At 43.0% G+C, this 15,229-nt stretch overlaps 1 protein-coding gene and 1 pseudogene across 2 annotated transcripts in view; both read right to left on the reverse strand.

Annotated features, from left to right (window-relative positions):
* Positions 1-222: 222 nt before the first annotated feature.
* On the reverse strand, positions 223-1,016 carry LOC118020300 (annotated as a pseudogene).
* An 8,404-nt stretch (positions 1,017-9,420) lies between these two features.
* The window catches only part of NCMAP (non-compact myelin associated protein), a 40,468-nt gene continuing 34,659 nt past the window's right edge, over positions 9,421-15,229 (reverse strand). For both annotated transcript variants that reach the window (XM_035019478.1, XM_035019477.1), the window contains exons 3-4: positions 12,460-12,544; positions 9,421-10,213 (exon numbers count right to left, since the gene is read on the reverse strand). In XM_035019478.1, coding sequence (XP_034875369.1) covers positions 10,072-10,213; positions 12,460-12,544 — 227 coding nt within the window. In that variant the 3' untranslated portion in view covers positions 9,421-10,071. The remainder of the gene's footprint in view (positions 10,214-12,459; positions 12,545-15,229) is intronic.

Here is a 15,229-nt window from a genome sequence, read left to right on the forward strand (position 1 = left end):
AGGGAGCCTGATGTGGGACTCGATCCCGGGACTCCAGGATCATGACCTGAGCCGAAGGCAGTCGCTTAACCAACTGAGCCACCCAGGCGCCCACATCCAGGGAAATTTTACCACCAGTGAAATCTTAGGCCAAAAAATAAATAGCCACACGTACCAAACCTACACACCGTGAATTAAAATGGTGCCATGTTAGGGCTTATGAAAGAACCAGAGCAGGAAAGATTATTCAAACAGAAGATCCTCGTCCTTCTCTTCAGCCAAAAGATTAGCAGGCTCCATCACCTCACCAGCTGCCCCCGTTGTTCCAAGTCCTTCTCAGATTTTTCCTTGAGAATCTTTTTCTTCTCCTGTATTTTCTTTATTCTATAGAACTCTTCTTGCTCTCTCTCATCCAGCTCTGTGAAGATACGAGCAAGGGATAACCACCCCTGTTGGTTATCTCAATGGCTTCATCCAAAGTAACAAAGGAAGTCTGAAGCGAAGCTAGTTCCACCAGTAACTCCACTGCTTTGGCGTAGTTCCTCTTTAATTTCGCCAACTGCTCCCCACCTCGGGCTGAACCAGTCAGTTCATGACTGTCAGTTCCTTCATGATAATGTTCAAACACTGGCAAAGTAACACCTGCTACGTTTATCTTTCTTAGCTCGGATCTTCACTTGGGCTTTATTTACATTTTGGATAACTGTGGTCCTGAAATCCCCTGCTGTGAACGTGGCCTCAACAAGTGAAAAGGCAGCTCTTCTCATCACTTCACCCATCAACATTTTAGTCTCTATTATCTTCTTTAGGATCTGTCGAAATCGAAGAGTTATAGCATCAGATTTTTTCTTCAGGAGGTTTTGACCTGTCTGTGCTTTTAATCGAGGCTTCATGATGGTCTGTGCCATGCTCGAGGGAAAGATTTCAATTCGGTCTTTGCCCGACATTCTGACGATGACAGTTCGGCTCGGATCCCTGGCCGGGCAATCAAGGCTGCCCCAGCCACAGGGCCTTCCTCTAAGGGAGTCAGCCTCTACCAAATGTTTAAAGAATTAACACCAACCCTTTCAAAAAAAAAGAGGAAACTTGCCAACTCATTCTATGAGGTCAGTATTACTCTGATACCAAAACAGACAAAGACATCACAAGAAAATTATAGACCAATATCTTTTAGAGGATAGGTGCAAAAATCCTCAATAAAATACTGCAAAACAAATCTAGCAACATATAAAAAGGATCTTATACTAGGACTGAAATTCATTCCAGCAATGGAGGGGAGGTTGGTTTAACAAATGAAAATCTATCAATGTAGTATATATACTACATGGTATATACTATATATATACACCATATTAATAAAGTACAAAAACAATATGATCATCTTATAGATGCAGAAAATCATTTGACAAAATTCAACGCCCTTTCTTGATAAGAACACTTAAACTAGGAATACAGCTAAATTTCCTCAACGTAACAAAGGCCAGCTATCAACACGGCTAACATCATACTTAATGGTGAAAGGCTGGTTATTTTCCCCCTGAGATCAGGAAGAAGACAAAGATGTCTGCTCCTAACATTTATATTCAAAATAGTACTGGAAGTTCTAACCAGAGCGGTTAGGCAAGAACAAGAGATAAAAAGCATCCAAATTGTAAAGGAAGAGGTGAAATGGTCTCTTAGTCACATGACATGATTTTATATGTAGAAACCCTAAAGATCTTACACAAAAACTATCAGAGCTAATAAACAAATTCAGCAAAGTTGCGGGATATGCAGTCAACACACAAAAATCACACTAGGAATTTATAACCTAAAAAGGAAATTAAGAAAACAATTTTATTTATAATAGCATCAAAAAGAATAAAACACTTGGGAATAAATTTTTAAAAAAGAGTGTAAGACTTAAACAATGAAAACTACAAAATTTCACTGAAAAAAATTAAAGAAGACCAAAATAAATGGAAGGGCATTCCATGTTCATGGATCAGAAAACTTATTATTAAGATAGCAATATTCCCCAAAATGATCTGTAAGTACAATGTAGTACCTATCAAAATCTCAGCTGCCATTTTTGAAAAAGTGACAAGCTTGTACTAAAATTCATGTAGAGATGTAAGGGACCCAGAATAGCCAAAATATTTTGAGCAAGAAAAAAAAAAAAAGAAGACTGGACAAAGTTGGAGGACTCACATGTCCAGATTCCGAAACTTGCTACATATCAAGACAGTGTGGCATAAGAATAGAAATATAGATCAATGAACTAGAATTCAGAGTCTGGAAATAAATCCTTGTATTTATGATCAATTAATTTTTGATAAGGGTACCAAGACAATTTAAAATAGTCTTTTCAACAAATGATGCTGGGACAATAGGATATCCACATGCAAAAGATGAAATTGGATCCCTATCGCACACCATATACAAAAATTACTTCAAATTGGGTCATATATGTAAATGTAAGAGCTAAAACTATAAAACTCTTACAAGAAAACATATGAGTAAACATTCATGATCTTGGATTAGGCAATGGTTTCTTAAATATGATACCAAAAGCACAAGTGACAAAAGAAAAAAAATAGATACACTGAATTTCAACAAAATGAAAAACTTTGTGCTGCAAATGTGAAAGTGAATGAAAGTAAAAAGGCAAACCACAGAGTGGGAGAAAACATTTGCAGATCATATATCTGATAAGGGACTTGTAACCAGAATATATAAAGAATTCTTACAAGTCAACAATAATAACAATTTAAAAGAACCTAAATAACCCAATTTTTTAAAAATGGGCAAAGGATTTGAATTGGCATTTCCTCAAAAGCGATATAAAATGGCCAATCTGCATATACAAAGATAGTCAACATCATTAGTCACTAGGCAAATTCAAATAGAAATCATAATGAGATACCATTATATAACCACAAATATGGCTGTGATAAAAAAGATGGACAATAAAATGTTAGCAAGGATGTGGAGCTGTTGGAACCCTCATATATTGCTAGTGGAAATGTAAAATGGTCCCCCCACTTCAGAAAACCGTTTGGCATTTTCTCAAAAGATTACACAGAGTTAGGGATGCCTGGGTGGCTCAGTGGGTTAAGTGTCTGCCTTTGGCTCAGGTCATGATCCTGGGGTCCTGGGGAGCCTACTTCTCCCTCTGCCTGCAGCTTCCCCTGCTTGTGCTCTCTCTCTCTGACAAATTAAATTAAAAAAAAAAAAAAACAGATTACACAGAGTTCTCATATAATGCAGTGATTCCATTACTAAGGTACATGCCCAAGAGAACTGAAACTTATGTCTACACCAAACTTGTACATGAATGTTCACCACAGCATTATTCATAATAGCAAAAAAGTAGAAACAATCCAAATGTCCATCAGCTAGATAAACTGTGGTATAGCCATATAATGGCAGGATATTCATCCACAAGAAGGAAGGGAGTATTATTTCAGGCTACAACATAGATGAACCTTGAAAACATTACGCTAAGTGAAAGGGACCAGTCATAAAAGGCCACATATTGTCTGACTCCATTAATATGAAATGTCCAGAATAGGAAAATCCATAGGCAAAACGTAAATTAGTGGTTGTCAGGGTCTGGGGAGGGGGATGGCTATGGGAAGTATCTGCTAATGGGTATGGAGTTTCTTTTGGGGGTGATGAAAATATTCTGGAATTTGATTAGTGGTGATGGATGCACAGCTCCATGCGTGTACTAACAACCACTGACTTGTATATTTTTAAAGGGTAAACCTGATGTCATGTAAATTATATCTCAATAAAGCTGTTATTAAAATAAAGATAAGCCACAGGATAACAAAGACAAAAGACATATCCAGAATGTATATAAAACTCCTACAAGTCAAAAATGAAAAAGGAAGACAACCAAAACCAAAAAAAGGGACAAATGGAAAAGTAACTTTACAAAAGATAAGATTAAAGGGCCAATAAACATACAAAAAGGGAGGGGCACCTGGGTGGCTCAGTCGGTTAAGTGTCTGCCTTTGGCTCAGCTCATGATCTCAGGGTCCTGGAATCGAGCCCCGTGTAGGGCTCCCTGCTCAGCGGGGAGTCTGCTTCTCCCTTTCCCTCTGCCCCTCCCCCTCCCGCTCATGTTCCCTCTCTCAAATAAATAAATAAAATCTTTAAAAACAAAAGAAAAAAACATACGAGAAAGGGACCAGTTCCACTAATCATCAGGGAATTCAATTAAAACCATCGTGAGAGACCACTGTGGGCACATCAGAATGACTGAAATTCAAGATTCTGAAAATACCCTAGTGTCAGTGAAGAATGTAGAGCAAGATGAACTCCCTTATGCTACTGGGGGGGCGGCGGATGCAAGTTGGTGCCACTCCATTTGGCCCTGCTGACGAAGGCCTATATCCATATACTCTGTATATTCCTCAACTGGTAATGTTCCCCACAGAAATACGTACATGACCACCAAACTGTTCTTTTTTTTTTTTTTTTTAAAGATTTTTATCTATTTATTTGAAAGAGAGAGAGCATGAGATGGGGGAAGGTCAGAGGGAGAAGCAGACTCCCCACTGAGCGGGGAGCCCGACGCAGGACTCGATCCCGGGACTCCAGGATCATGACCCGAGCCGAAGGCAGTCGTCCAACCAACTGAGCCACCGAACTGTACTTAGCAGTCCTACCTGTTACAGACCCAAACTGGGAACAACTTTTATGTGCATCAAACAGTAGAGTGGATAAACAAAATGCATCACGTGACGAAGATGACCACAATGAGCGTGAATGATCTTCTACTACATGTGACAATATGAACAAATATTACAAATGCCATGTTGTGCGACAGAAACCAGAAGCAAAAGAGTTCACACACGATTCTACTTCCAGATAAAAGTGTTCTAGGGAGGTAGAAGTCAGGACGCTGGTTACCTTTTGTGGGACATGAGGAGGGAAGGGGGAGGAAAGGAGCTTTTAGGATGCTGGTAATGCCCTTTCTTCACCTTCATACTGGTTACACAAGTGAGCTCGGTTTGTGAACATTTTGCAAACTGCACACATATTTGTGTGTGTGTTGTACTCCAATAGAAGACTTTACTTAGGGGCGCCTGGGTGGCTCAGTCGGTTAAGCGACTGCCTTCGGCTCAGGTCATGATCCTGGAGTCCCAGGATCGAGTCCCGCATCGGGCTCCCTGCTCGGCAGGGAGTCTGCTTCTCCCTCTGACCCTCCCCCCTCTCGTGCTCTCTGTCTCTCATACTCTCTCTGTCAAATAAATAAATAAAATCTTTAAAAAAAAAAAAAGAAGACTTTACTTAAAAAAAATCCTCCCCATTCTTCCAGGTCCTTTTAAAATACTTCCTCATTAACATTCACAAAGTCTCTGAGATACACGTCATTGGAGGCCACTCCAGCTTCTGTCTGATTCCATAGCACTTTGTGGATCCCTTGATCACTTAGCGTCAGCCAGCAGCATGTGTGAGGACGGAGCGAGAGCTTTGGAGACCCGGGTTCCCGTGCCAGCCACTTCCGAGGTGGGCGGCCATGAGCAAGGCCCCCACAGGCACATAGCCCCTAGGTACTGGCAGCAGGAAGTGACTGCTGATTGAAGCAGAAAATGGAACGAGGTAGTTGCTGGAATTTCCAGAAGGCTCAGTGTTTTGCTGTCATATATGGTGCCTAAAACCACACTAAAGAGCCAGTTGGGTCCAGACCCCACGGCTGTTGCCGTCAAACTGAGCTCGCATAGCCAACTCCGCGGATCCAGGGCTGGACTCAGGAATGGGCCTGCCGTGCTGCTGGAGACCCTGCTGTGGCTGCCTCTCGAAAGGCAGTGAGCCACCTTTCTGCCACCCGAGCGTATTCTGCACCGTTCCTATCCCCTGATGTTACCAACTTCTGGCTTCAGAGTCCCCAGTAGGGGTGCCTGATCGGCAGGGCCTCGGTCCTCTGCCCTCGCCCTAGCAGCAAGGGACTCCAGGAAGATGAGTGTCTGTCCTTTTCAGCTTTGATAGCAAGAGGTGGTCTTGCTTCTTAAGTAGCAGACTCCCCAAACACAAGAATGGCCACCCCAAGAATGCCACCTGTCCACTGCATTACCCAATGACGTGTTACCTCCCCGTGCCTGTTTCCTCATTCCCAAAGTAGAAATAGCGATGGCTCCTACACGTGGGGGTTGTAACGGTTTGAGGAGCTGGTGGGTAGCAAAGACCCATCATACACCTAGAACATACGAGGAGCTCAGTTACGGTAAACTTCATTATTGGTGACTTGGGTTGCATTCTAATGTCTCCTTCACTCCCAGAGGTCCCCAAACCTCGACATATCAGCGCGTCTGGTGTTTAACGACCGGCTCTGAAATGGGATTCCTTTTGTGATAGTTCATCAAGGTGACAGGTTTTCTCACTCATGGAAAGGCCCATTGCCGGCAGCCCACCTTTCCCATCACCCGTTAGCAGTGAGAATACAGTGTTTGCAACACCTCAGGCTTCTCCGGAGGACCCTATTTACATTGTTAGGGAAAGGAAATTCTTAGAAAAGGTATTCGTTAACTCTAACTTAAACTGAAGTCAACTCAATGAATGTTTAAGTCTCTTTATTTTTAGACATTTTTCTTTTTTTTTAAGATTGTATTTATTTATTTGACAGAGAGAGACACAGCGAGAGAGGGAACACAAGCAGGGGGGAGTGGGAGAGGGAGAAGCAGGCTCCCCGCAGAGCAGGGAGCCCGATGTGGGGCTCGATCCCAGGACCCTGGGATCACGACCTGAGCGGAAGGCAGACGCTTAACGACTGAGCCACCCAGGTACCCTGGATTGTACTTTTTTTTTTTAAAGATTTTATTTATTTATTTGACAGAGAGAGAGACAGCGAGAGAGGGAACACAAGCAGGGAGAATGGGAGAGGGAGAAGCAGGCTTCCCGCCAAGCAGGGAGCCCGATGCGGGGCTCGATCCCAGGACCCTGGGATCACGACCTGAGCCGAAGGCAGACGCTTAACGACTGAGCCACCCAGGCGCCCTGACACACATTTTATTTTATTAATTTCATTCTGTCTCTCCCTGAGGGATTTATTCTTTTTTTTTTTTTTTTTAAGATTTTATTTATTCATGAGAGAGAGAGAGAGGCAGAGGGAGAAGCAGGCTCCCAAGGAGCAGGGAGCCCGATGTGGGACTCGATCCCAGGACCCTGGGATCACGACCTGAGCCTAAGGCAGACGCTTAACGACTGAGCCACCCAGGCGCCCCTGGACATTTTTCTTTAGATGTTTAATGTCTTTTGTCGAATCAGTGGCCAAATAAGGTGGCATCTGCTCAGTTAGGAAAGGCACCTGTCAGAAATGAAGTACTCCACTGTGTTGCAAGATCCCTGTCCCAGGAGACCGGTGGCAGATTCCTTGAGAGTGGGGACCGTGACAATATGTTTAGTAGCACTTCAACTTGCACACAGGAGCCCTTAAAGGATGCTTATTGAGTTATCTTCTTTAGCTAAAAAACGAAACACTAAAACCCCTTTCTTGGGCTCCCCTTACCTCTCTGCCTCTCCCCCCTCCTCCACTTCCAAGCTTTCATTGAGCAAAAGAACACATAACAAGGGATAATTCCTCTAGTAATTCCAGGAAGATTCCAGTATGGGCAGAAGAGTTTGGTTTTTGGGCTGGAACATTCCAAACAAACAAACAAAAAATATATATATACATATATATTTTTTAAAGCAGAACACTTTTGGGAAACATATCTATTTGGGGTTTGAGTCCGTCAGGAAATAGCTTTCCCTGGTTGGATGGCACTCTATCCCTTGCTCCTTGGGCATAAGGGTTATGGGAAATGAAACAGGAATCCTTAGAGCTTTGATGGGCTCAGAGAGGGGTCCTTCGGCTTCGATCATGGGAGCCCAAAGGAGGCTACCAAAGTGGCTTTGCCCCTACTGTCAGTTTGGAAGCCAGACTCCTGACCTCTGCTCAGACACATGGACAAGCCGGTCTTCCTCCTGTTCGGCCCATGAAAGAATCCATGTTCTTTGAGCCAGGATGTTAGGGAAGAATGTGGTACAACGGAGAGTGGGACTTTGGAGTCAAAAATGTGGGTTTGCGTCTTATCTTTGCAACTTAACTAGCTGTGTGACTGTGGACAAGTACCTTTCTCTTGGAATTTGCAATTCTCACCTGCAAACAGAACAAATAATTCCTCCCAAGGTTATTGGGAAAAATATCTGATGAGCTTATTTATGTGAAAGCATCTTGCCAAGTACCTGGTACATGGTGGATATTTAAACACAGTAGGGAGAAAAGATGTTTGGGCAGGAAGAATTTACCAGTATTTTTCCAGACATATCCAAGCGAGCATTTTTATAGTGGGATGACATGGCTCTGTGACCCTGGGTCAGCCTTCTTACCTTCCTGACCCTCAGTTTCCCCTCAGAAGAGATTTCTGCCTCCAAGAGGAAGAGACCCCTAGAATTTGAGGTTAAAGGTCAGAGTGTGTCACTTTCTGTAACAGAGTAAAGATTTATTGCCTTGTTTCCAAGATGCCTTCAACTGTAAGGTACATGACAGCTTTTGGAGAGAGGAAAAAAATACTACATTAATGGACCCATCAATTTTAAGACAAATTCTGATTTCAGAATCATTTAACATGTGAACAAATAAGTCCTGCAATTGAAGAAATTCTGTAACAATAATGCTGGCTCTCATGAATTAAGCATTTGCTGAGTGCCAGGTACCACCCGAGCGGCTCTACCTACCAAGTCCTTGACTAATTAAAGTCAAGTCTGTGAGTCTTATGGTTAGCAAACCCAATATGGAGCGCTCACGTGACTCTTCCAAGGCCACACGACCAGGAGATAGGGCTTGGAAGGCAAGCCTTCTTAATTTCAAAATCCTTTCCCTCTCAATAGATTGTTCTCTGGGCTAAGGAGTCAAAGAGATCAGCTCCGTACAGAGAAATGGTTTGCAAACGTGGTGCTTTACATGTGCCCTGGATCTCTGCAAGGTCACCGGGAAGGACACAGGTAACATAAACAGGGTTGTAATCTTATCCGTCTCTAATACTCGTCCTTGGAGGTAAGATGTGTCCTGGAGAGAGGGGACTGCTCAGAATCCAAACAGAGGGAAGCCAAGAAATGAGACTGAGTTAGGCTTAATCCAGCCCCAAAGGGAGAGGACGGGCTCTGACCCGCTCCTGGCTCATTCAAGGCCCGAGGACACCGCAATAAGCTTTTGCCCTAGAGGCCATCAATCCTCAAGGTCACCCTATTCCTTGTCCTCTGACTCTTTGCTAATGAAGTAGAAACCTTTCGAGAAGAATTGTCTTTCCCATTACCTTTCTTTTTTTTTTTATTAAAATTTTTTTTTTTTTTTGACAGAGAGAGAGATAGCGAGAGCAGGAACACAAGCAGGGGGAGTGGGAGAGGGAGAAGCAGGCTTCCTGTTGAGCAGGGAGCCCGATGTGGGACTCGATCCCAGGACCCTGGGATCATGACCTGAGCCGAAGGCAGACGCTTAACGACTGAGCCACCCAGGCGCCCCCCATTACCTTTCTTAAAGACGGAGAAATCTGCTGACTGGTTGTCATGAGCTAGCTAGCAGTCATCTAGTACAGGAACAAGTTATAAATTAACAGGTTGGTTTTTTGCTTAGTTAGCTCAAGTTAGTTCCCCTGTGCCCGATGAACAGCATTGAGTATTTTGCTCTGCAAAGCTGTGGCTACAGCACTGATTCCTATAGGACCGCAGTGGCAGACTCTGCGGTGATACTCTTGGGAGCATGCTCTGACCCCTGACTCCTGCCCAGAAGATTCCTGGGCTGTCTGTCTAGCAATTGTGTTTGGGCAAGAGAGCCACACCCACTTCAGTGGATTGCCGGCATAGCTCTACCTCATCAGAGCACAAACAATGTCCCACAGCTTTTTGGAAGGGTGGCAGCAGGGACATGGACACAGCTAGGGTGGGGCGGGGCAGGGCAGGGTTGGGGGTTGCCTGAAGCATCCAGACTTGCATGAGATGCCCCTTGTCGACCCAACCGGAAGGAACTCATAGTGAAGCTGCCAGAGGAGATATGTGCTTCTGGGTCTTGACTGGAGAAGGCTCTTTGGATGGTGGCCAAGATAGCACCAAGGTGGGGGGGGGTCACCGAGTCTCCACGTGGACGTCAACGGGGCTGAAGGTCACGGTTGCAGGGTGTTGACTGCTGTTGTTGTTCGGGCCCAAGGCAGAAGGGGAGGCTGGCTTGGGCCCCTTGGGCTCCAGCTCCCGCCTGGTCCTCATTTTCCTGGAATGAGATACGCATGCATGCTTGAGTCTTCCACCTTCTATACCCTATGATTTTGGCTCTGGCAAGGAGATTAACGTAGATCATCATTAAATCACGTTGCTTGATTGCCACCCACAGAATTTTACAACTGGAAGGAACCTTAGACATCAGCTAGCCTGACCCTTCCATTTTTTTGTGTAACTTAGGTTAGATATTTAATTTTATTTTATTTTTTCCTGTTAATGAATGAGTAAAGTGTCAGGTGACTATATTAAAGACGAAATGAAGATACTATGATTTTTTTTTTCTGTTCAAAGTTGTAGTGTGAGTTAAATTTTGCAGTTTCATTATGCTTGCCAAGTTGATTGTTAGAAATATTTAAGAACTTTTTGCATAGTTGAGAAGAGAATGGACTTAAAATGTATATCCAATCTTTCATTTCATATGCCAGAAAATTCAATGACTATACCAATCATTAATTCTAACATCTACATGAAATTTCATCTTGTTGACCTAACATAATGCTTTTTTTTTTTTTTTTTCATTTCAAATGCTCAGAAAAGTTGCACAAATAGTACAATTAGTACCTGAGTACCCCTCATGGAACAATTCACTGATTACCAGCAGTCTGCCACATTTGCCTCTTTCTCTCTCTCTTCATTTACACATGTGTACATCTACACACATACATATACACAGAGTGTTTTTTTAAATCCTGAACTATCTCAGTCAGTTGCAGACGTCATGCCACTTCACCCCTAAATACTCCTCAAAACAAGGGTATTCTCCATGCAACCATCACTCAGTTGTCCCACTTGGAGAGCCTTCCATTTTAAAGATGACAAAATGGAGGCACAGAGAGGTTAAAATGACTTGCCTGCCTTTGAGAGACAAAAGACCGAGCTCTGGTCTCTCAGTTGCAGCCCAGGCATCATTGTAAACAGGGTGGGGTGGGTAGTCTCCATCCAAATTACAACCTAGGAAAGGGGCTCAGAGCTCCAGCAATGATGGACAGGGATGAAGGGCAGACACTATGGTTGGATGCCACTTCCTGGTCTGGGACGGATCCAAATTGTAATACCCTCAAAATTGTAAAAATAACTTATTAAGTGTTGTTGTTATTATTACACATAGTGGTGGGAGTATTTTCTTTGAAACCATGTGTACTGGGTTTAAATCCCAACTCTGCCACCGAGGCTGAGTAAACTTGGGCTTGTTGGCTTATTTCCCAGTGCGTGTTTCACTCCTACAAAATTGGGGGATATAGAATTACCCAACTGGTGGGGTTGTAGTGAGGATTAAATGAGTTAATACATACAAGGAGCTTAGAATCATGCCTGGCACATGGTAAGAGATCAATATATGTATATAATATATGTGTACATTATATATACATTTTAGATACATATATAATATGAAACATACATGTTTTACAAATAACATTAACATTATTATAAAAACAATGCATGTTTGCACCTCCTCAAAATAAAGACATACAGGGGTCCCCCTGTAAAAACCAACCAAGCAACTAGCAATTCCATCATGCAGACACACTGGTTGTTAACACCTTGCCATGTAGCATTTGAATCTTCCTTGGTTGTGTGTGTGTGTAACCACGTGTATAACTATAATGTACATATGCTCTTTGTAAACTTTGCCGATACATTGTAAACAGCTTTCCTCATCAATAAACACACTTCTGCAATATCTTTTTTTTTTTTAATGGCTTCCAAGTCTTCTATGATGTGGTTGTATTTATAGTCTATTTTGATTTCTTGCCTGGGAAGAAGTTGTGACTTAGAGGTGGTAACACAACATTTATTCTTTATGCAATCACATGGTATTATTTCCTCCTATTTGGTTCCAGAAAACAGAGCTGGGGGTACAGGCATCCCAGTATTTGTCACCTCAAATACTCACGTGGTCTGCTCAACACAGCCTAGCAGAGGGCTCCCCGAGATTAAAGGACTGGAACATATTCCTCTATGACCGTACGTCACCTTACCGCAGTGCTCAAGGTCATTAGCACTGTCATGATGATTGTTATATTTAACAACTATCTCTGCAGGTACAAAAATATTTGGTTACCATGAAGTTCCTACAGGAGAACAGATGTCAAAAAAGGACCCACAAAGGGTTCGAGCATTGGACGACGGCCTCATGGGTCCTGCGGGGCACGCGGCTGGCACCCCCAAAGAGTTAGTTCGCGTTCATTCTGACATCACCGAAGGGACAAGAGCCTCAGATCCCAGGGCATCCCGTACCTGTTGTATATCTTCAGCAGGATCAGAACCACGGTGAAGATGATGATGACAACTACCACAATGGCCGCAACAATGGCTCCAGAACCTACGAGGAGAGGGGTGGGAATGGCAAACGTATAAACTGAAATGAAGGGAAGCATCCAGAGACTGGGAGGGGGACCTCCACCTGGCACCTCCCATCCTCACTGACTTGGGCGAGGAGAGGATGTGCTGTCCTGGCACCCTGCCTGCTGACCCCAGGACAGAGACATATCCAGAGTGGCGGGGCACCCCTCCCCACAGTGGGTCTTGGAGGGCGGTGTCCTCAGCACATCACCTGCCCAAATCCTGTCTCAGGCCATCCTGTTGTTATCAGTCCTAACACAGCATCCAACTTCCTTTGTGAAACAGGCAAGCAAAAAGCCCTTGCCTCTTTGTGATGATACAAAGTAATATGTAATTTTGTAGTTGATTTTGAAAATAAAATACAAAAAAAAAAAAAAAAGGAACTCATTGCCCCAGGAACCACTGATCATCTACACATACGTACTTTCACCAATGTCATCATGTATACGCATGTATGCGTATTAAATACCTATCTACTCCACATTTTTTGAGTAATTTATTAATCCTATGTCTGAAAATCCACCTTAAGGAAACAGTCATAAAAGTGGGAAAATATGCACTTGATAAAAATGGAACATGCAGTTTTACAACCATATCCCAATCATCTTCCCATGTCATTACATTGTTTTTCATGACTTTGATGGCTATGTAGTCCCCCATTGTTTGGATGTGACATAACTTGTTTACCAATTCCATATTGAGGATATGTATGTTGTTTTCAATTTTATACTATGAAAAACAAGGCTATAATGAATGTCTTTGTGGCTTAGTATCTCAGGTTCTAATTTCAGTATCAGCACTCAATCTCCTTGGCCACCTCTAATTCCACGTTCAAAATCAACATCCTTGTGGGAATTGAAATTGAAAATAGAAAAAAACCATATGGGGCGGGTCATACTTTAAGCCAATCTATTTGATTCTGGGGTGTCTATCTTAGGGAATAATCCTAAATACCGAAAAAGCTGTATGAATGAAAATGTTAATTACAATGTTATTTATATTCTAAACACAGGAATGGTTCAATAAGGTATGGCATGCCTACCTCATGAAATATTACCCTATAGTTTGAATGATTTGTGGAAAAGAGAATATGATATTATGTACACACCCACATATACGCAGTATGTTGCAACCGTTAAAGTATGTGCATACAAACATAATGTTGAATAAAAGAAGCCAGATATAAAAGGGCATGTACGGTATGTTTCCATTTCTATAAAGCTCAAAACCAGGTAGAACTAATGTCTGAGAGAAGTCAGAACAGCGGGTTCCCTTGACCAGGTGGGGATAGTGTGGCAAGGGGTGCTGGGACGCCTGGGATCCTAGAGGTGGTCTGCTTCTTGATCTGCAGGCTGGTTACCCAACTATGTTCATTTAGTGAAAATTCATCCAGCTGTGCACTATGATTTGTGCATTTTTTTGAATGTATGTAATGCTCTCACAAAAAGGTTGACTAAATAAAAACAAGAACAAAACTATGTCCAAATAGTCACAGGAAGAAAGACTGGAAGGAAAGAAAAAGGGGGTGGGGTGGGGAATCCATTATGGAATAACTTGTTTTTTGTCTCCTTCCTGGGGAGTCCTGTGATGATGCTTTAATCCATGGTTTTGTAACCTTGTCTGGATAACCCTTTGCTGTGGGGACTCTCCTGTGCCTGTACAACGTTTAGCAGCGTCTCTGGCCTCCACTCACTAGATATCATTCATACTGCTTCTTCCTCCCCACCAGGTGTGACAAGCAACAGGGTCCAAACGCTGTCATATGTCCCCTGATAGTAAAGTGGCCAGACAAGGTACCGGCTACCTATTTAAATTAGAATTTCTGACAAATAATGAATAATTTTTGGGATGTCTCAACTATTGCATGGCATGTCCTTATACTAAACAAACACTACTTCCCTTAAATTCAAATTTAACCAGGTGTTCTATATTTTATTTTCAAAATCTGGCCGTCTTCTCTAGGGGGCAGAATCGTCTGGTTGAGAACCACTACTTTTAGTTAAGTAAAAGTAGAATTATTCCCATCCTGCTGACGGAGATTCGATCTACCCTGCATTTCCCTTCAGCACTGTTCCGAGCTACGTCAGCAGGCCTCTGGAGGTCTCTCAACCTGGCAAGGAGCAGGCTGACACACGGGTCTCTGTCCCAAGAGTGACCCTTTCTGGGTCTCCACGAAGACACACGTCTTGTCAGTAGTCGGCTTCCTGCCAGGACCGCGGTCTGGAGCTGTTATCACTGGGGAAACACTCCGTGTCAGGAAGCCTATTCCACGTGCATGGGTATGTGCCAGACCAACAGAAATGACGGAAATGGGCCCAACTTCCCCTAACACGATTAATTGGTTTTCTGAAGAGTGGTTGTTAAGTTTTTCCTTCCGGGACCCCTTGCTCCTGGCAAATGTCTCCCCAGGACTACTCCCACCTACACTCATTTACTCCTTTGTGAACTGATGGGATGTTTTTGCCTTGCAAAAATCGTACGAATCGTATGAAAGTAGTTACATTTTAAGGTGATTCGTTTAGGGACATCTTACAGGAGATTCAACTGTCTGTTGCCCTCTAGAACCCAAAACTCCCTGATGATAACAGTAGTCATACCAGTAATGATCATAATAATACTCATTAGGTAGTTTGTGTGCATCGAGGCTATTCTAAGCTCCTTACAT

Source organism: Mirounga leonina, unplaced genomic scaffold (assembly GCF_011800145.1).
Source record: "Mirounga leonina isolate KUSES-001 unplaced genomic scaffold, KU_Mleo_1.0 Mir_173, whole genome shotgun sequence".
Taxonomy (NCBI): Eukaryota; Metazoa; Chordata; class Mammalia; order Carnivora; family Phocidae; genus Mirounga; species Mirounga leonina.